This window comes from Lissotriton helveticus, chromosome 5_1 (genome assembly GCF_964261635.1).
Source record: "Lissotriton helveticus chromosome 5_1, aLisHel1.1, whole genome shotgun sequence".
In the NCBI taxonomy this organism is placed as follows: domain Eukaryota; kingdom Metazoa; phylum Chordata; class Amphibia; order Caudata; family Salamandridae; genus Lissotriton; species Lissotriton helveticus.
In genome coordinates, this window is record NC_136065.1 from 933,610,849 (window position 1) to 933,633,690 (window position 22,842).

Sequence of the window (22,842 nt, forward strand, 5' to 3'; positions counted from 1 at the left end):
ATTTGCTGGTGAGCAAATTTGACAGATGAAGATAAAGATGGTTCAGAGACCAGATAAACTGTTTCTTCTGCCAAAGTTATTGTTTCATCTGCACCATTTTGGTTCCTCCACCCATTCTTCATAATTTCTACACTTAAAGAGAAGTTTCTCAGAAAGTACGTGGAGGACAAGGAGCAGTGCACACGCAAAGTCAAAAGCATCAACATGCTCCCACAGCACCCCCTATGTGGACTCTTTGGTCTTGGATTATGGACTCCCAGCCCAGGAGATGATGGAAATAAAGACCACGACGGTCTCCTCACTTCTATGCATTACAACGGGATGGCTCACCACAACTTCTACGTTAATAAGAAATGAATAATTTTTTGCACCATAACTAAAGACACTATTATAACAGTAAATATTTTGCTCATATATAATCCACCAAAACATTGTTAGACACAAGAACAATCCTTTGGGGGAGTGGTTCAAGCAGTATGAAAGTATGTGGTATTTCTACAGTGTGAACCTATCCAAAAGGCAGCAGAGCGCTGTGCAGGGTTAAAGAAACGGTAACGCATGACAAGAGGTAGCTGGTTTATGGACCATTGTGATGTAGTGTTCTTTAACGGTTTCCTGAATTGGGCTAGATTAGGGGCTGTCCTGAGGGATTTACGGATGTAGTTCCAGATCCTGTGTGCTTAGATAGAAAAGGCCTGCTGCTTTAGATTTCATTCTACACTTTTAAGTCTGCAATATGATGGTAACCTGGTCACAGGTGTGCGAGAACCACCAGCAGTGGTGAGTTTGTGTGCAAGATTAGCATGGTGCTGTGAATAAACACCTGCCTCAAACTTCAAAGAAGTGGGGTGTGGGATCAGAAAAGTGTTGTCTGCAGGTATAGGGGGTAGATGAATTGGTTCATATACACCAAGCCTCTAAAACAGACTATTGTAGTGCAAGCTGTATTTCAGTACCTTGAATTACACTACAGAATATGTAGAGTATGGGTCCACATGCGCGAGTAGTGGTTAAAAGGCGACAGACAAGCCAGATCTCAAACACATTCTTTGGTTCAACAAGAGAAAGAATGATTCACTTTGAAAAACTGGTTGTATATTTTTCAGAATGAAATGGGTCTCTGTCACTTAGAGCAAAGCGCACACACTCCCAACAGTGTATGTGGGAAGCTTGCCAGGTCTATTCAGATCATAAAAAAGGCTCCATTTTGAACAAACATGTCAATATTTTCTTTTTGAAAGAAGGCAGGGGCATCAGTCTCAAAATGTTCCCCACATGGTTTTTAGAAGTGGGACCAAGGGTAGAAAAACTTGACCTATTAAGGGGAAAAAACAAAGTTGTTGACACTCCCATTAATCAAGCTTCAGAAGTAACCTGACTAGGATCAAGAAAACTGAATACTTCATGATTGCACGTTTGTAAACAGTATCACAGTATCACAAATACGGCTGTTGAGATAAATTACTTATTATAGTGCTTCCTCCCACTCTTCTGTCATTTCCAGACACTATAAATAAGATTAATATCCAGCCTATTGAACTCCCTTTCCCAGTATCCTCCGGAAAAGCTGTCCATCAAAATAATACTTCGAATACGAATTAGAGGCAGGATTGATAAGCACAAGAAGATTGCATGACCCCAAATCGAAACATGTGTCACATGAACACCCTTCACAGCTAAGTTTATTGCATACTTTGTGCGAGTCAAGAGAAAATAAAGCTTTAAAAAAATAATCAAGAGACCTGCCCTAAGCTCCTACAGGTTTTACGCCTCATTGACAGAGACCTACTTCATAAGACGAGATGACTAATGAGCAGGAGCGCCTACGAGATTTCGACAAGGAGCTAACATAGGGTGCGGAGAAGACTGGGAGGGTTTGTGAGGGGGTACTGTTCCTTTTTCTCTTTTCTCTCTCTTCTCCTGAAGGCTCGTTGCCAGCTCACAAGACTGGTAAGCGACAAACTTCACCATCGCATAGCCCGAAAAGCTCGAGAGGACTGAAAATGTAAAGCAAATTCTAAAGGAGTAGTCTATTGTATCCCATAGCCCACGCTGCCTGCCTCAGGTTGTTGGCTTACAGCTGTGTCAATTCCATAAGGCCTTTGCCTCCACTGTTGGCTACTGACAATGTCTCAAAACGAGATCTCTTATCTCTCAATACTGTGCTTTGATGTAGGCGAATAAAAAGAGTTATTCCATCAAAAAATAATCTAGAAATGATCACCACAAAACTGAGTTTAAATAAACTCAAAAGAGCTTTGTTGTGCTTACCTAAAACTATGAACTTTGGTGAAAATGAAAAATTACAGCAAAGGTCTTTAAAGTGTAATCCCTCTGAATGCAGTAGTGTTCGTGGAATGTATTAAGCCTATATTAACCGATGACCTACAGCATATCCCCAAACTTGAAGACATGCGAAAAATAAATGCGTGATGCAAATTACTTTAAAATAATAAAAAATAAACTTTCAAGCATTAGCAAATTTGCTCACATAAGGTCTTCAAAGAATCTGTTTTTAGCATCGAAGTGGGATGCAAACTCACCAAATTTAATTTTCCAATCTTGACAAGTTCTTCACCATCAACTGTAGTTTCTTTCATGTGGATAGTAACGGAAAACACAGAGTGGGATCGACTGGGTAGGAGAGAAATTACAGACAAAAGAAGTGATGAAGATGCATAGAACTTAATTAATGTAGAAATTGCATAAATGTAACAGGAAAAAAACGAAATTTGTTTATTAGCCCACTTAATAACATGATTGCAAATTGATAAACTCCAAACAGTGTTCCAGAAAGTGAATACCTCGAGTATGCATTCATCAGTGTGGATGCTGTAGTTCTCTTTGCTGCTCCTCTCTCCAGAATCTGATACACCTCATTCTTGTTGTGCACTGTGACTTCTTCCAAGCCTTTAATGATCACGCCCCTCTAAAATAAGTATAATAAATTAACCAGCCAGTTGGGGGAATGTGACAACTGCACTTGTGAGCAAGATGTTTGCACATCTTCACAAATGGTGGTTATGACAATTATTGCAAGATTAGCATATAGAAAGAGCAAACTGTAGGAACCAGATGTGATCTGGTAAAGGGAAAAAATTTGATATTGGGTCCACCAGCCAAATTAAAAATATAGATATAAATGAGGTCATTGTGTAAGAAGGGGGTGGCAGACATTTAATAAAACATGGGGAAATAGTGGCAGATAAGGTTGAGAATAGACGGAGACAAAAATTAAAACACATTACAATGAATAGAAAGAAGTGGGGGTGAATGATGGGGGGCAGGGGGGTGTACGTGGCAAAAGTATAGTGATGCATGGCCAAGAATAAAAATCCACTGATGTATGCAAGTAATAATGAATTGGCCACTAAAAGTGTGCTGGGCATAGCATCTTACAAAGCATACTGCTGATCCAAAATGCCATTAAATATGCACATTTCAATGAGTTTCTGCGCCCCAACAATCAATTTGAATAATCTACTTTATTCAGGAATAATTCAATTATAATTTTGCCCTCCACCACCTCAGTACTCTGGATGAGAGTTCCTACTAGTCCAAGCCAAGTCTCTAAAAAATAAACCCCATACTTAGTAAATACCTACAATACCTTTGGATCCCTTGTGCCATTTGACTTTTTAAAAAAAAAATTAAATTGCTGCCAAAATTAAAAAGGCAATCAATGTTTGAAACGGTTCTTCCTCAACTTTAAAAAAAAAAAATGGCCACTGTGGAGAAAACTCCAACTAAGGTGTTCGAATGTAGGCAAGATTCAAGAATAAAGTTACGTTAATAGATACCTTGTTACGAGGATCATCAAACATTTGAAGCCGCTCGCCAACATCTGGACATGGGCTCAAAAGATCAAAAAGTTCTTCATTGTAGATTTCAAGCAAGGATACTTTAACTGAGAATTCTGTACCATTTTCTGAAAGTTTCTCAAAAATTTGATGCAGCGTTCGTGGAATGATACCTGCAAGGGGATCCTGTAAAGATAAGTCACAAATTGAACAAAAGCAAGTAGCTAAAAATTGCTTAAAAGCACTAATTTGAAGACAGAGGTATTGACAAAGATAGCATGGGGGAAAAAAATCAGTTAACCTAAAAGAAGCTTATGCAATTTAAACGCTTTCCAATCACCTAAGCATATAAACTCCCATCGAATTTACACTACATTTCTAATTTGAGTATCTGAAGGAAAATTTTCATCTGGTATTAACTAAATGACAAATAGGATCATGTGTCCATGAACCCCTGTACATTCTAAACATCTCACCCTCAAACAAGTCCCTTAACAGCAATTTGCAACGTAGTCAATGTTGCCAAACAGTGACTTTTTGATTAATCTAAAACAGACAGAAATACTCAACAATTATAGGGCTATACACATTTGTGCTTTGAAATCTTGTAGTTATGCCTGCTGACAACCCATTCAGTCTCCTATCAAGAACCCCAGAATTCTTGGATGTGAGACTTGTCAGATGGCTTGAATCTGTTGCAGAATACAAAGACACACAAAATGGCTGAAGTTCAGAGAGCAAAGAACATCCTATCCGCACTCAGCCCGTCCACATTGATAGGCCAGCAGACTAGAGGAAAACCTTCGAAAAGTAAGCATCCACGCTAAAGCGTAAGGCTATGAAGGGCAACACTACACAATATATTCAAAAACGCCATTCCCACCTGCCCCATCTCAGTTCTTTCAAAGGAAATGACCTATTCAGGAAGCCACTTACGCACAACTACTCTAAGAAGCATGATACAGAACAGTGTTCTGAACATGGCAATGACAGGTTTGCATAAGGGGTAATGCGTACATCAAGTCACAGCACATATGGCTATATTAATGTTGGAATTAAAAAACAAGAGCTATGAAAGAAGCATGCAATTTCCAATTCCTTGTTGGTGCTGTAACAGTACTGGTCTCAGGCAGGACATTTTAGCCCTAACTTAGATCAGGCTTATGCGGCATATTTAATTACATCAATAAATCCTTTGGCCATGTAACATCACTGCTTAAGCAAGGATCGACGCAAGGTTGTGGTGAACTCGTACTAAGCACATCCTGCAGGACAGTATAAGCAGAGCTCATCCGCTCCTCTATCTACCCACTCTGCGCTGTCAACTATTCGATCTTGCAGCAGTAAGCCTCTTCTAGACCAGGTAATACAGGCTTTTCCAAAGAAAGAAGTGGAATTTTAACTGTTGTACTGGACGAGAGAGGCCCTCACCACATTAGGTCAGTTAATAGTTGTCAACTCCTCTGAGCCCTGAGAAGCACTTTTAGTTGGTGTGGCTTTCAGACCGTCTCAGACTATTTTTTTTAAAAGAACAAAATAGTAGGTTATACAGACGGCATTCCGCTTATTCACAAAGTACACGTTCTAAATAATTAGTCCCCTTCAGAGCCTGTGTTCAAGGACCAAGGTGCAATTTATCCCCCCCAAAAATCACTATTTTCTTTATAAAACGGGCTTGATATTTCCTCACCTACTGCTACAATCAAAACAAAGTCGCACTGACTGCTATCAGAATGCGCGATGCTTCCAGGATAAGTTACTTTTAGTCTTCAAAAGTCGCAAACCAGATTGGAACTGCTTTTGGATGCGTTCTAGTTTTACATTCCAACAGTACAGACCATTATTGCGTGGCTCTATGCGAATACATTTAAAATACCATTCTGACAAACAAATGTCTTCACTTATATTTCCCTGTCAGGATGGTATCCTTTCCGTAACGCTAACGGGGATGAAAACTTGTAACCGACCATTTCATTTTGTGCCATATTCAATGTTCAGCGACAAAGACTGGTGTTTATTTACTACTAGTTGCTCTTGGACCATGCATCAGAAATATATTTACACAGAAATTAACCTTCCTATGGCACAATGAGCATATATGGTGCGTAAATGCATGACGCACTAAATTACGCTGCATCAGTAGTCCTTTTTCTAAAACAACTCCCAAGTTTGGATTGCATCAGCTTTCCAAACAGTATCTATGCGTTATGGAATGGGCCATTTCTATGGGGAATCAAAATGCTCTGTGTGAACGTTTATAGCACAGAAACGTATCCAACACTTTGCATTCATGGAAGAGAATCCTTCATACCTTTCATCAAAAAGTAAAAACAGAAAAATGGTAAAACTGATTTCACTGACATTTCTAGCAGCGCTTTGGACTGCCCTGTGGAAGCCTTTTCTACCTATGGCTAGCGCACTTACATTTACATAAACAGGACTGTAGTTCATATGAAGTATTTTCTTCTATTCTATGCGGTTTACCATCTTTGTGTGCTTAAGCCATGCATTCAGCTTATAGTACTGCAAAGCAAATAGCACCCATTGTAAATTTACCCTTTCTGCAGCGTTACTCAAGACTTATTTTGCTTTTTGGCTGAACTATTTTTCCTGTCCGTAGGACTCTGCCTTTTCCCCTGCTCACCAATGTTAAAGTGCTTGTGCTCCTCCTTTCGACAAAGGAAGATTGGTATACCCCAGACTGGCACATTTAACTTACCTACACGGCCCTAGTGTACGGTACTAAGGTGTGCCCTAGGACTGAAATGTAAACACACAAAAAAGCACAAGTAGACTGCTAAACCCTTTTTGCCAGCCACTACAGTGACAATGTGAAAGGAACGCTTTAACCCCAAACATAAGATCCACTGATGACTACCTTATCTTCAGAAGACTACTCACGAGTTGGCTCTTCCCCACATAACCACCATACCCAAATATACAGCATATCCCTCTGTATAGAAGCATTTATTTGGACTATAGATGTGTATCTACATATGTGTTTTGCTTTTCTAGAAACGATTATAACAAATAGGTTTTTAAATATATAGATATTTGTGAGTTGTGCTTAATAAATGTAAATACTACTTCTGGTTATAGAATTCTATGTTGAACGTGTATATAGGTGACTAAATAAATACATCTTTTATCATATTTATCTAAAATTGATTCACTATTGAATTACAAACTTTACATACAGCAATACTTGATAATCTGAGTTTATTAAATACAACTTAAATCTACATATATTACCTTCCTTATACATAGATACCTTCCATGAACTTACGTATCTTTATATTTATTACTTTGCTTTTAATTCAGCACCTCCAGCACACTACCCTATATCTCTTGCAATGTATCTTCTACGGACACTCACTCAACCCAAACGCCATTATACTATGAGCCCCAAAATAACCCTTTCTAGACTCTCACTTACATCTCACCCTATACCTCTCTAAATATATCCTCTACCTCCACTCTCTCATCCCAAACCTCATTCTACTACGATCCCCAAAATAACCCTTTGGGGACTCTTGCCTCCTCTACCCCTATTGCATCAACTCATACCTCTTACTATTCAGATCTCCCAAACTTGCCTTTTTAAACCTCTGACTTTCCCCTTCCAGCTTCCCTTTACTCATCCAAAACCTCCTCCTACTGCCAGGAGCTTAAAACATACCAAAATGAAATACATTTCTAGACCCTTCCCTCTTCTATCCTTCCACTATCCTTTCCAATCCAAATAACAGACTAACATGTCCACCAATCAAATTAATTTTATATTTCAATATACTAATTACTCTCTAATCCTGCCTGGGGTCAGAAGTAGATTGCAACCCGCCAAAAAGCATTTCAACACCTCATCTGGGGTAGAAAGCGCTATGTGAATGCAAACTTTTCCCTCTTCCATCCCTCCACTATACTGTTTCAATACAAATAAACTTGCATGTCCACCACTCAAATTAATTTATATTCCCTATAATAATCTCACCACTAATCCTTTTTGTATTCTGGAGTAGCATGCTACTCACCAAAAAAAAGTGATCAGGCGACTCGTCAGGGATAGTAAGCGCTATATGAATGCAATTACAATACAATGATTGCAGGTCTGACACCAGTAGGTTTTTACTGCAAATTTGACCTGTCAAAATAAGCTCCTTTTTTAAGACAAAAACCTTCATTTTAAATATTTTATGTCACCCCCAAGTAGGCTTTACTCCCTATAGGATAGGGTGCATAGTTTTAAAAAGTAGGATATGTAAACTTTTAATGTTAAGCATGCCCTCACAGCGACTGGACCCTCAAAGCCATTTTCACTGTCGCAGGGCTGGTTGTTCCATAGAAAATCTCTGGGATTAAGTTTAATAAACGTTCTCTACAGAGGAAAAAGCTAAAAATGTAACATTTGTATTGTATTGTATTGTATTTTATTGGCACTTATAGAGCGCATGGCTACCCGGAGACATCCCAGCGCTGCACGGGGCTAAGGGAGGGGGACAGCTCTCTTATGTGAACAGCCAGGTCTTTAATTATTTTCGGAACTTCAGATTGTTTGGTTCGCTTCGTAGATGTAGTGGAAGGGCATTCCGGAGGCATTGAGTGAGAAAAGCCTACCGCCACTTATGGCCTTCATGATCCTGGGAACCACAGCAAGATGGAGTTCATTTGATCAAAGTACCCTGTTTGCCCTGTACGGGCGAATAATGGTCTTTATGATTACTGGTCCGTCTCCTTTCAGTGCCTTGTGGGCTATGCAGAGAGCCTTGAAGTTTATTCTCTCCTGTACTGGGAGCCAGTGGAGAGAGCGAAGGGCCAGTCTTGCTGAGCAGCGGTTGGGGGTGTCAGTGAGCAGCCCTGCCGCACAATTCTGTATGACCTGTAGTTTTAAAATAACTTCCTTTAGGGCACCTAAATAAAGAGCATTACCATAATCCAATCTGGACAGAATCAATGCCCGAGTCACTAGTCTTTTTGCAAGCAGGGGAAGGAGCGGGAGGATTTCGCGAATAATTCTTAGTCGGCCATAGCATTAGGCGGCCGTCTTCCTCGCCTGGGATTTGAAGATGATGTTCTGGTTAAGCCAAATTCCCAGGCTTTTGATCTCAGTTTTGGGGGTTGGCACCAAGCCCATAGTGGAGGGCAACAAGGTTTTTAGAAAGGAACTCAGTGAGTTGCCCAATATCATGAGTTCTGTCTTTTCACCAGTGAGTTTTAGGTGGGAGAGACTCATCCATTTTGCGACTTCCTCCAGACAGGGGAGGAGACCATTGGCTTGTTGGCTAGAGTGAGTCCGCGATACACCAACTGAGTGTCTTCGGCGTAACATTTGGACCTTTGCAATATTTAGAATAAGCCAATTCACTGATGAAGTCAGATTTGTAATATATCTTCTGGAAAGAGGACGTTTAAAATGTCACCTTTGCCCGGTCTACATTCCCTAGAAACTAAATGTTAGATTTGTTCACTTACTTTTGCTAGCTAGCAATCAGCATTTCAATGGGCATGACTGAGGTGTTAACTTGCTCCCAGAACAGTAACAAAAGGCCTTAGGTGGAGGGCAGTGTTGTTGTGTGATAGACAGGATGGTCTGTGCCCTGGACCCAAAAACTTAATAAACTTCAAAGAGGCCACAAGCCGAAGAAGCGAGCATCCAGGCCTGCACTCTGTCTCTCCCTCGTCTCCCTCAGCCAGAGCATCCTCCATTGTAGTGATGACAGGGCACTGATTGCACACATTGCTATATTAGCATGAGCTTGTTTAAACACCATTTTGCCACTTTGCAGCTTGTGCACATGACACTACATGCAACTGTTGTTGTAAGTTAAGGTGCTCTTCAACGTCTACATGAGCCCCCTCGCGGCCATCGTACGCCAACACAACCTCAACATAATCTCCTACGCCGACGACACCCAACTGATCCTCTCCCTGACCAACGACCCCGCCGCCGCCAGAGCCAACCTGCACGAAGGGATGAGAGATGTAGCCGAGTGGATGACGACCAGCCGCCTGAAACTGAACTCAGACAAGACGGAGGTCCTCATCCTGGGCTCCTCGCCCTCCGCCTGGGACGACTCCTGGTGGCCCCCCGCCCTGGGCACCGCACCCAAACCAACGGACCACGCACGCAACCTGGGCTTCATCCTGGACTCCTCCCTCTCCATGACCAGACAAGTCAACGCCGTCTCCTCGTCGTGCTTCAACATCCTGCGCATGCTACGGAAGATCTTCTGGTGGATCCCCACCGAGACCAGGAAGACTGTCACCCAGGCCCTCGTCACCAGCCGACTGGACTACGGCAACGCCCTCTACGCCGGAACCACCGCCAAGCTCCAGAAGAGACTCCAGCGGATCCAGAACGCCTCAGCCAGACTCATCCTCGACATCCCACGAAACAGCCACATCTCCGGACACCTGAGAGACCTGCACTGGCTCCCCGTCAACAAAAGAATCACCTTCCGCCTCCTCACCCACGCACACAAAGCCCTACACGACCAAGGCCCGAGCTACCTCAACAACCGAATCCACTTCTACGCTCCCAAGCGCCACCTCAGATCAACCAGCCACGCCCTCGCCGCCGTCCCCCGCATCCGAAGAGCGACAACAGGAGGAAGGTCCTTCTCCTACCTGGCCGCCAAGACCTGGAACTCCCTCCCGATCGACCTGCGCCTGACCCAAGACCACCTCTCCTTCAGGAAGAAGCTCAAGACCTGGCTGTTCGAGCAGTAAAGGCACCCCCCCTCCTAGCGCCTTGAGACCCTACGGGTGAGTAGTGCGCTCTATAAATGTATTGATTGATTGCTTGATTTTCCACGCATGAGAATGGTATGTTTTTCACATCCCTAGACTTGCATCACGACCTTAGTCTGTACACTGCGTGCAGAAGCCTTCAAGGTCACCATAACAATGTATGCTGTTATTCAGGTTGATCGGCCCACACTAGAGACACAACACACACACAGCTGCAACCAACTGAAATCCTAGTGCCTTTAATATTGCCTGCATGCATGATTTGGGCACTTTGAGAAAAACTTTTACCAGGGACAGAGAGCTTTGCTGATCCTGTGATGTGATTCATGTCTGCTGATCTTGGAGGTATGGTGTTTCCCATTCAAGCCTAAGAGACCTATTATTATTAAACCTGGTTCCCAGCAGGGGAGGGTGGTTCACAAGGCGCTATAGGACCTGTTTCCACAATCATAATAGGATTTCTCCCTTTGTGTTTTATGGAATTTTAACAATGCAGATTGTATTATTTCTAATCATATGCCTGCATATGTTAGCCAAAAAACTGCATATTAGAGCACGTAGTTAAAATAAACATTTTAAATGTTACCGTGTCAGATTACTCACGTTGTGGACTGGTATGAGAATAGAAACGAAAGTGTTCTTGATTCCCACCATTCCTGAAAGTACCCGAAGTCGCATGTTCTGGGTTGTCTAATCATTGGTAGCTTCGCTGTAGGACAGAGAGCTAATGAGACACTGATGCTAGTCGGTTAGGGGTTCTGGGTACTAAGGGGAGTTTTTTTGGTACACCCCAATTCACTGAGGTCCTGGTTTCCTGTGCATAGTTCTGTGCATGAGCAGAAACCCCGCAACACCATCACACGGGCCTCTCTGATATCACAGTGTCAGACCCTGCTGGAGTTCAATGCCTCTTGGACAGGTCTGCTGTGCTTGTTCCTATGACATTTGGGGCACTCTTCAAGTGACGAAAACAGAATGCCAAAACAATTTATGTGTATCCACTGTGATTGCTGAAGGCTTATCTTTGTATTACCAGACTCCTGTCTGAGTTTATTGACTGTACACGGACTGCTTCAAACTGTATTTCAGTGTTCAATGTGGGAGGACCCTGTGATTACCACAGTACACTCCCCACACGCACAACCACAGCCCTCAGAGCCCAGGTTTAGTGGGGCCAAGCACTTTGGTCATCTTGAAAATGTAAGCGGGTAGGTTTAGTCCCTGGGAACCTTTACCCCATTAGGAAAAGCATTCCCAGGGCTAGCCCCACCTGCCAAGCATAAATGTGGTATCTACATGTACCAACTTCAAAACACTTCTGGGCTTGTGGAAAGTCAGAATAGAATTAAAAACGCTATCGGAGACCCAAGAAGAGCACTAACGTACTGGATCGGATACCCCTATAGTGCCCCAGACAAAGAAGTGGACTCCAAGGGTCAGAAGGCTAACCTGTTCAAGTTACAGTGAAACATCAAGCTACACAAGGCCTTTTCTTCAAATGCCCAGCAGACTGGTGGCAACAGGACCTGAACTTGACTCTGCCTGCCACCCTGCAAGTCTCACCCGGGGTCCAGGCTGGATTTAGAAGCTTACTATTGAGGTGGCTTTTGACGTAAATGACAAAAAACAAAAAGGTAAATTCTTTATCTTGGAAGAACCTAGTTAGTGAATCCGACTTGCGCTCCATTATGGTGAGCAACAATTTACACCTAGGTTCCATTTTACTACGACAACTATCATTGGCACTTTGTGCTTTTTGATGGGTTGAATTCAGATTTATTCAATGACTTACGTAGCTCACCCTGACAAGGACTCAGATTGCTTGAGTTAGGTATTTACCCGCCCCCAACCGATTGATCATATGGATTGGAATACCTCTGTTGCATCAATGGGAGTCATTTTCCTGTGATGTGCATTATATACCTCGTTCAAGAACTCCTGCCTTCATCCTGTTCCTTTAAAAAGACAAAAATGTTTGTATTGCAAATTTTGCTTGCAAGGATATGGCTGTTGCTTTTAGGCAGTATTTTTTCTTTTGTACTTTTTTTATTACCAGTATATGCCACAACATTTAAAATAATGCTGGAAAAAAAAAAGAAAGAAATCGGCACTTGCCAAGACCAGATCCATTGGATTTCCTGAAGCTCGTTTTCTGTGGCAGAAGATAGGAGACTTAGGAAGTGAAAGAGGAGCAGTAACAAGATGTAGCTTGTGGGGCGTGGCCTGAGGCGTCAAGATGGCGGTTGCACTCCTAGAGTGTGCCTGACCCCTCCATCATTCGCCTTTCATCCCCTTGCCAGCGTCAACCATCGCCCTTCTTACCTGCCTGTGGAGACTCCTAATACAGAGGGTGTTCCGATCTGCTTGGCTGTTGATTCTGAGCCCCTTACGCTTGGCTCTGGACTCGGCCCTCCCGATACTCCGAGGCCGTAAGATGGCGGCCTCCGCGGAGGCCCAGCAGTGAGTGATTCCAACAATCCTTATTATCAGTTAGTGCGGATGGATGTAAGTAAGGAATTGTGTCTTTTAATTATTAATTTCTATAATAATATTCCTCCTGCAGACCTGGAATTGACCCTTAGGATGTTAGGCAATGATTTAGGTAAAGAAACAGACCAAAATGCTAAGGATGATTGGGTTGTTTGGGGGGGGGGGGGGGGGAGATTTTAATTGTACCATATGTAAGAACAGCCAGAGAGGAGCATGTGGGTTTATGTTGGACCCTGATACTGACTTAACACATTTTAAGCATTCCACCTGTGGAGACCTATTAAAAGAGATTCTTCACTCTGAAGATCTAGGGTATGCAAATGAAATTGGTCAAGTAGAGCTCCCCTTTGCCCCTACGTTCAATGGCAGGGGTCTACTGTCTACAATAGACTTTATAATAACTTCTGTTAGGCATAGGCACAGGGTTAAAAGGTGCTGGACCCTTGATATCCCACTTAGTGACCACTATCCGACAATCATGGAGATCATAAACCCCTTTCAGGCATTGGCAATAGAAGGGAGAACTGCGCAGAATGTCTCTGATATTAGCGTGGCAAAACAAAATGGTTACGCATTAAAGTGGGATAGGGTGGTTTCAAGTGACTTTCTTTGTGATCTAGTAACCGAATGTTTGCCTAGCTTCCTGACCATTTTGGATGAAAACGTGGCTAGTCAGGAGATCCTTAAGCAATTTGAGGTCATTGCTTCTCAAATTAAGGGCAACCTCTGGGTGGTTTCTAAATCAAGTAAGGAAAAGAAGGGGAAATGGTTTGATTCCGCATGCACAAAGGCTCACTCTGAGCTCAAGAGAGCTTTACATGCTATCCCCCGTAATTCTTTAAGAGTCAGGGATGCGCGGAAATCTTATCAGAATGCATTGAAAAAAAGGAAGATGGCAATTAAAATCGAGGCCTGGGAGACACTTTGTGAGGCTTCACAGAGCAAGGATGTTTGCGCTTTTTGGAAAGCAGTTAATGCTCCCTTCTTTGACGCAGGAAAAGCACGCATTGAAATCGCCATTACTGAGGACTCTTGGGTGGAACATTATTCTAACCTGTACAGCACCCCAAATGAAGAGCAGATTTCCTCATTGCCATTATTAATGCCTCACCAGGGGGAAGTGAGACCGAATGGCACGGAATTAAAAGTTACCCTATAAGAAATAAATGAGAGCCTTAAAGCAACACGGGTCGGTAAAGCCCCTGGTCCAGATGGCATACCCCCAGACCTGCTTAAAGATAATTTCGATCTATGGGGCCCGCTTCTAGTGCAATTATTTAATGCATCCCTAAAGACGAGCCTACTTCCCTCATGGTTTATGTCTGTTATTGTCCCAATTTTTAAAAAAGGGGATAGGCAAAACCCTATCTGCTATCGCCCCATCTCCCTATTGGACAGCACTGTAAAGATATTAGGAAGAGTAATCCTAGGAAGGTTACAAAAATGGTCGGAAGATAACGCTATAATCAGTGATCTTCAATATGGGTTTCAAAAAGGGTAGGGGACAGTAGACCAGGGTTTGAACCTATTTATCCTCCAGCAGGAATACATCAAGGCACGACGTGAACCCATTTACTTCACCTTCGTTGACTTAACGTCAGCATTTGACTGTTTCACACAGTAAATTATGGGTTATCATGGAATCCCTGGGTGTTGAGGGAAACATAATCTCCTTCCTTAAGGACTTGTATTCAGGTGCTATCGCAACAGTGCGTTATGGTAAAAAAGGTGAATGTACTAGACCTTTTGACATAGGGCGCGGGGTACGCCAGGGCTGCGTTTTAGCGCCATTCCTATTCCTGATATACATAAATGGAATAGAGAATGCCCTAGTGGAAACAACTTGTGATATGCCTAGGGTAGCCAAAAGACCGATCCCTGCGCTATTGTACGCAGATGATGCGGTCCTAATGGCTCGCACGCCGGTGGCTCTACAACGCCTTGTAACATCCTTTAACACTTTTATGAATAATCTGGATTTGCAAATCAATTGCTCCAAGACATTCACCATGAATTGTGGCCCTGGTTCTAGCAGAAGAAGGAGGCGGGTGTTTATTAAAGCAAGCCCGATAGACTATAGTGCCACCTTTTCCTATCTTGGCATTTTATTCCATGAAGCAGGGAGTTGGACTGATGCGATAAAAGCAAGGAAATCCTTGTTTTGCAAATCTATCACTGCCCTTAAAAATTTTGCACAAAAAATGGGGAAAAAACCCACTGTAGAACTTTTGAAAATTTATAATGCCACTTGTGTCTCGATTGCGGTCTATGGCGTGGGCCTATGGGGATATGACAATGTTAAATCTATTCAAGTTGTTGAAAACAAATTCTTGAGATACATCTTAGCTGTACCTGAGAGTGCCTCAAGTTACATATGTCATATGGAACTGGGCCAATGCTATATTGAAGACACAATTAGAATTCAACCAATATTGCTGTGGCATAGGGCTTGGACTAGTGATGGATGTGTATTGAACCGTGCTATCTTAAGGGATGGATTAAGTTTGGATTATGTTGGGAGGATAAGGTGGTTTACATACATTAGGGACTTTTTTGGAGATATGGACTGTATGAGCTATTTTGATAATCCTCTGTCAATGTGCAACATCACGAGAAAGGCTCTAAAAACAAAATGTATGAAACACCTGGAAGAACGTAGAATGACAGTGGAACATAAGAAGAAAACTGTCTTAGCCCACCTACCTGTATCAACTCTAGGAAAAATCCAACCATACTTAACCCTTTCTTTGACTGAATTTTCACGGTTTACTTTGACCCGATTTAGGTTAGGTATCCTTTTTAGGGCCCTAAGTTTCCCCGCAATGAATTGTTGGTCCTGTAATTTGATTAAATGCCCATGTGATGACCTATCGGAACAGTCTGACATCCATATCATATTTTTCTGTAAATATTATACTCTACTCAGGAAAAGATTGATTATACCAATTTTAAGGGAAAGGGGGTGAGACGCTGTAGGGTTGCCTTTCTGGAACTCCAGAAATTAGATGTTATCTTTAATGTTGCCTGCATCTCGGAATTTTTTAGCAATGTTTTTAGACTACGTAAATCAATTTGCACTTAAAATGTAATTCATGTTTTATATGGTATTGTACTATTATGAACTGTCTTTTATGTACTTTTATGGTTATTGTTCTTTTAACCGAATAAAGTCAAATATAATTGAATTGAGTGATGCACCAGCGTCCCGTGAGGCCACTGATGCTGCACCCCATCCTGCCTGAAACCCAGGGCATCGCCTGGCCCGACTCTCGTGTGCTGATCCGCTTGGCTGACATTGCTCCAGTGCCATACATTCGACCCAAGCCCTTCATACCTGCAGCGCCGGCGCCCGGGTCTGAAGCGGAGGAGCCCCGGGCGCCTGCTCGATACTCGGGTGAGGCCTGTGTCTGAAGTGCGCCTCCCGAGGCCCGAATGCTCTAGCGGAGGACGTTCCTTTGACAGTCCCGAAGTGGGCTGATCTGCGACCAGCGGCGGGGCGCCAAGGCGGTGAGTGAGGCCTGCAAGGGGGTGGGATTTGGCTACCTTGTCAGGTAGCGTTGCGGGGAGCGATATCTGTGTTCCTGGGCACCCACCCCATCTCCGGCCTGCGCTGCCCTCTTCTGTACTGTCGCCCCTACACGACCCTACTGGACACCTCCTGCATTTGAAGGAGTGGGCGCGGGGGGGGGGGGGGGGTCGTCTTCCCCATCTGGGGCTTCCTTCCTGCTGCGCTTGGGTCGCGAGGTGGAGGCCTCTGCTGTGACATGTCGGCAGGTCTTGGGAGGCCCGCCCGACGCCGACTCGCACTCCTCGATCACGCGGGCCCTGCAGCGCCTTGCTCAGTTCCTCCGGCTGCCCTGAGGCCAAAATTTGCCCCCACACTCTGTGCACGGAGGACCAGCTAGGAGTATCACATCTGGCGACCCGAGGCCTCTGCGAGCTACATCTCCTGGCCCACCCTGCGTGGGTTTGGTGAGGCTGCAGGACAGGGCCCTCTGGTGAGCTTCTCTGGGGCCGGGATCCAAAGGGGCACCGGCACAGACTCCCCGCAGCTCCGGCGAGGGAGGACCTGGGGCCTTCATAAGCATGTTCCCTGGTGGATGAAAGTGGGCCTGGGGATCGGCTGCTGTGTCGAGGAGCCCCCTGCTCCTCTCTGGCTGGCCCACTTTCCACTACCTTTGCCTGGTCCCTCACGCCTACACCACCGCTGCTCAGGCCTGGAGACACCACCCTAGGAAGGGGGGGGGGGGGGGGGGGGGGGCTGAGGCCACTGTGGGTTTCTGTCTCCTGCCTGCTGGGCCCGGAGCCACCTGGTCATACAGAGGACCCTCGCCCCACGCCTTGGCACAAGTGCACACAGACTCCTGCCTGAACTCGGCCACGCGGATCGAGCGGTGCAGAGGACCTCGAGGACTTGTGATCTCCCCGCTATTACTGGACGACGTGACCTGCTCTATCACCCTCCCTTCGCTTCCCTTGCTGGACGCCCAGTTGCTCCCTGGGACTGCCACCGTTCTTCTAGCGGGCTGCAGGGGCGGGATTGGTTTAGTTACGCCCGCTGACCGGTGGGTGACCCACGCCGCGGGCCCTTCTTACCTCCACCCTCTTCGACCGGGCTTGGATTGCTCCAGGCGGCTTCGGGGCTCTCACTGTGGGTTCGGCCGTCGAGTCGGGCAACAGGAAGCCCCTGGGCGCCATCGCCCCCTGGAGCCTGTGACCTCCGACCGGGGTGGTCCCGCGCCAGAGTATTGATGGCTTGGGCGCCCGCCCATCCTGAGATAGAATCAATAGTCTGTGATCCCTCCATTCCCCTTGGGAGTAATCCGGGCCCAGTGCTCACGAAGAAGATGGGCAAGGATCGTGCACCAAAGACACCAGCGCCACAAACAAACCAAAATGGACAAGTACACTATTGCCGACCGCAGCACGGCAGGGGGAGCAACCGGTGGCCCCTCCCTGGTGGGGAGTGATCTCTCAACCATCCTCCAGGCGATTAGCACCTCGCAGGCTTCCGTGGAGAGCAAGATCGGCGAGGTGCGGGTCAATGTGGCCCTCATCCGCCAGGACCTCCACAATGCCATGGCGCGATTGTCGGAAGCAGAGTTGCGCCTCTTCACCACAGAAATTACTTGAACCAGCTGAAAATGCAGGTGGCTCGCCTGCAGGCCCAGATATCTGAGCTGCACTGCCGGGCAGAGGACGCAGAGAATCACTCGAGGCGGACAACCTGCGCATCATAGGTTTCCCTGAAAATGCTGAACAGGGCCATGCAGGCACCTTCTTCGAGACATGGATTAAGGCCTTAATACCTGCAGAAGCCCTCTCGCCGTGGTTTGCCATCGAGCGCACACACCATTCTCTGGCGGCCAAACACCTCCACGCCCTATTATCATTCGGATCCTTTACTTCCGCAACAAGTCAGCGGTCCTGAGAGTAGCCAGACTCCATGGTCCCTTGAAATATCAATACAGCACCATAATGATCTTTACGGATTACACAAGGGACATGCAGGCCCAGCGTCGTACTTATGCAGAAGTTAAACAGAAACTCCGTAATTTGGGCCTGTGATATGGGCTCCTCTTCCCGGCTTGCCTCAGTCATTTTTCAGGACATGGCAATTTTCTTCGACACCCCTCAGGCGGCCTGGACATGGCCCACAGAAGAACGGCCTCTGAGAGTCCATCCTGTCTCTCCCACCCCCCACCCCCCCCCCAAAATCGGGTCCTTCCGGACCACCTCCTCCTCCGCATAAGCAGCAACGGAGACACAATCGCTCCCTTAAGAGGGGAGAACGGCGCGGACACCACTCACAATCGTCTGGGACTGGCCCGCATAAGCAGATCTCTGAGGCCCCTCTGAACCTGAGCAACCATAGCCGGGCCAGTTCATTGCTCAGCCTAGCCCACGATCAAGTTCTCACTCTGACGCAACGACCGTCTCTCTCTGATTCAGACCTATCTCGAAGCCCGGAGCTCCGGGAATCTGGAGACTATGCAGGGCTCTGAACGAGAGGTTCCATGTCAGCAGCACTGACTCGAAACTTATGGAGCTTGTGGCAATGTCATTTAAATGTTGACAGTGTATTATCCGACAAAATTGAGGGGTCCACTGCCGTCACCACAACGTGTCCTGCTAGCCACTTTAGGATAGCTTCTTGTTTAGCTCAGCATTTACATTGGGTTTTCGTTATTGTTCTTACTAACTTTCTTTTCAGGGCGACAGATGCTTAATTTCTGGAAGTATAGGGTGAGGAGTGTTGGGGGGATTGCGAGGGCCATTGCCTTCTGGAATCTTTTCTTCTTGGCCACAGTTTTTCATGACCGCTCAATGCGCACACACGCCACTGCCAGTGACATTGGACCCACCACAACATGCAAGCCATACCCATACACTCTAGCTCTAACATGGCACCTCACCTGGGACCCCTCGCACTTGCTCACCCCTGCGTCACACACTCCTCAGATGCCTACTTCTGGAAGACCCCTCCACATTCTGTTGTGGAATGTCAATGGCTTACCAGACCGTATAAAACGAGCCGCGGTCCTTCGTAGTGCCCAACGCCTGACAACCTTTTCCTTCAAGAGATACACCTCTTAGGATCTCATTGCACCTTTCTCGCCCGCTATGGGTTTGACAGGGTCTGGCACTCTGGTTTTACACGGCGCTCCCGGGGCACGGCCATACTGATTCGTAGGGGGTCTTACCTTCACTCTGGTGCACGTAACGAATGACACACAGAGAAGATACGTGGCCTTGACCGGTAGGCTCGAGGGTCAAATTCTCAATCTCCTATCTACATACATCCCTTCCGCCACACTGCCCTCTGCCCTTCAACACCTCACAACGATAATTTCTACTTTCCTTTAGGGTCAGACGATAATTGGGGTGACTTTAATGCGGTTATGCAGCCTTCTCTTTACACGACAGGTACTCCCTCCGAGTCCAGCCTCACCTCTGCTAAACGCCTTTCTAACTGGTCCTCTCCTCTGGGTTTGTGCGACACTTGGAGGGTCTGGAACCCCGCTGAGAACAATACACACACACACACCTCTGCAGCCCACCATACCCACTCCCGCACTGATTTGCTACTACTGCCGGCCACAGATTGCCAGTCTGCAGCTGGTGTCACTATCCTCCCCCGAGGCATCTCCGATCACTCCCCTATCTCCCTCAGTCTGGGACTTGCCCCTGGCGGCGGGGGGGGGGGTTTTGATGCGCACGGTCTGGCAGCCGAACGTATGGTTCTTACAAGACGCAGAGATCACTGAGGCCCTTGGGCGAGCACTGAAACTTCCTAGTCAACAAAGGCTTCGTCCCTTCCCCGGGAACACTGTGGGAGGCCGGTAAGGCTACCATGCGGGCGTGGCCAGAGGTCTGGTTCTCACGAAACGGGCAGCAGACACTGCTCACCTGACACAGCTTGAGGCTCAAGCAGTACAGATGGAATCGGCTCCTGCCGCTGCAGAGGATGCTCACTCCGCTAGACAGCTTGCGCTGCTCCGGGAAGAGATCTGTCAGAATTCCCTAGACTCGGGCTAAAATGTTATGGCGCTCCGCAGTGGCTCGTGCATACGGATGGGGGGGGGGGGGACAAGAACGGAAAACTGCTAAACAATTTGGTCTCCTAACCCAAAGACAACCCCATAATCCCCGAAGTCTGCGACATGACCGGCACCCACCATTACGTTTCGCATGCCATTGCCGAAGATTTTGCGGGCTATTATTACCAGCTCTATGCGGCCTGGGCTCCCGATGCCTCCCTGGTTGACCTGTTGGAGGGGCAGAAGTTCAACTACCCCATCTTGCCAGATTGTTTTGAAGGACCTAGACCTTCCCCATATCGTAGAGGAGATACATGCGGCCATCTCCCTTTTACACTCCATTAAGATGCATGGGCCAGATGTCTTCCCGCAGGAATACTATGTGGCCTACCGCGTCTTACTTTTCCCCCCACTTAGTTGACCTCTTCAGACACGTGGTAGACGGGGTACTCCAGGCCTATATGTACGGGCCCCCATACCACACATCCTCCCCCCGGTCACTAGGGCAGTCCTACTGGCTTGGCGCACTGCATTGCGTTACACAAGATGGGTATACGAAGCTCACTCAACACACACCCTTGTGGCATGGTACCTGGATACGCGAGACTTCGACCCTCCAAGACTGTCGGCAGTGGGATCAAATCGGGATTTTGCTCCTTGGCGACGTCTGGGTAGGGGACCATATCAGAGCCTTTTCGGACCTGCAACAGTGCCATTCCCTTCATGCCACTCAGTTCTACAAGTATTTGCAGCTTCGCCACACACTCCCTCTGCACATTACATCGGTCACCTCCCTTCCCGAATTCAGTCCCTTAGAGCCCCAGGTCATGATGGTGAACCAGGTAGAGGAGGCGTGTCACGGATCTATTGCTCCCTTGAGAATAATTGCTCGCTAGAAGGGATGGCTTGGCCCCCTGGAGGACGCAGACTGGCGGGACGCTCTCATGGCTCCCAAAACTTTGACGACCTCCTCCAAATTATGCCTTATGCAACTCTATCTCCACACAGCGTATCTTATTCCTGCGCGGCTGTACTGAGCTCTGCTGCACTCCTCCCTGGCCTGTGCGCGGTGCGACCATGCCCCAGCTGATTTTTATCACATGGTCTGGCAGTGCCCTGCCCTGGACTCATTCTGGGCGGGTGTGGAATTAGAGCTTACACAGACCCTGGGTTGGGCGGTCCCCCGCGACCAAGTTCGATGGACTGGACGGTTTTCGAGCCGATAAACGCTTCCTAGGCACCGCGGTTGCGGTGGGCAAGCGTGACATCGCGGTGGCCCGTCTCAGGCCAAACCTCCAACTGTCCGGAAGTGGCGATGTGGGATGGACTGGTGTGCGACCCAGGAGGAACCCCTCTTTAAGGCCCAGGGCTGCCCTGAAATGTTTGAAAAGATCTGAGGAAAATGGCTCGACCTGTTTTGATCACTATGTGTACCCTTGTTTATCCTGCTATATTCAGACAGAGGCCTGCTTTGGGGCCCGATGCGCAGGACGTCATCGCTGGTATAGTTAATGCTCTCATATGTACTGTGCATGATTTTGCTGTCAAGGTAAATATTTATTCTTACTTAAATATCAATAAACTTGATTATCAACAAAAAAGACAAGATTTAGCTTTGCACAACAGCACATTCCTGTTCTTTCCTGTGTGTCTTCCAATTTTAAGGGTTGAAAATCTAGATGACCTTTGTCACAAATGTTAGGCCGTTTAGGCACTTGAGTTTCTTACCAACTACGTATGTGTCTGTGATAAAAGCTTTATGACTTCACGCATTATTTCGGGGTGCACGCCGTAAAATCTCTGGTGAGCACTGCCACTAAAATAATATCCATGTTTACCTAGAGTATAGCTACGCAGAGGTTCAACCACTCATGTTTTCAGAGTAGCAATAACAAAAGTAAGCTTCCCTTCTGGATTAAAGCTATGAAATAGAGTAAAAATGAACCACAGAGAAATTTCAATTACAAAAAAACAAGACCTTGTATAAGAATATATTTTAGAAAAAATAACTCAAAGCACTAGCTGCCTCCGATATCTTTGAGCATAGCCAATGGCAGAATCTAATTTCTATTAGTTGTGCTAACTACTAAGAAGTATTCCGAAGGATTTAGTGAGCTATGATGTCCACAAACATGAAGAACTTCCTAACAGGAAACCTCAAAATGGCAGGTCAGAAATGTCAATAATATGCAGTATGAGCTAAAACAATCTAATCCCTAAAAGAAAGAAAGGCTTGTAAAAATGGATCTCAAATCTCATCATGA

The 22,842-nt window shown here is 46.0% G+C and overlaps 1 protein-coding gene across 1 annotated transcript in view; it reads right to left on the minus strand.

Annotated features, from left to right (window-relative positions):
- Positions 1–22,842, minus strand: part of KIF11 (kinesin family member 11) — a 246,006-nt gene that overhangs the window by 198,915 nt on the left and 24,249 nt on the right. The window contains exons 6-8 of the mRNA XM_078643407.1: positions 3,801–3,986; positions 2,805–2,929; positions 2,544–2,634 (exon numbers count right to left, since the gene is read on the minus strand). Of these exons, the coding sequence (XP_078499533.1) occupies positions 2,544–2,634; positions 2,805–2,929; positions 3,801–3,986 (402 nt within the window). The remainder of the gene's footprint in view (positions 1–2,543; positions 2,635–2,804; positions 2,930–3,800; positions 3,987–22,842) is intronic.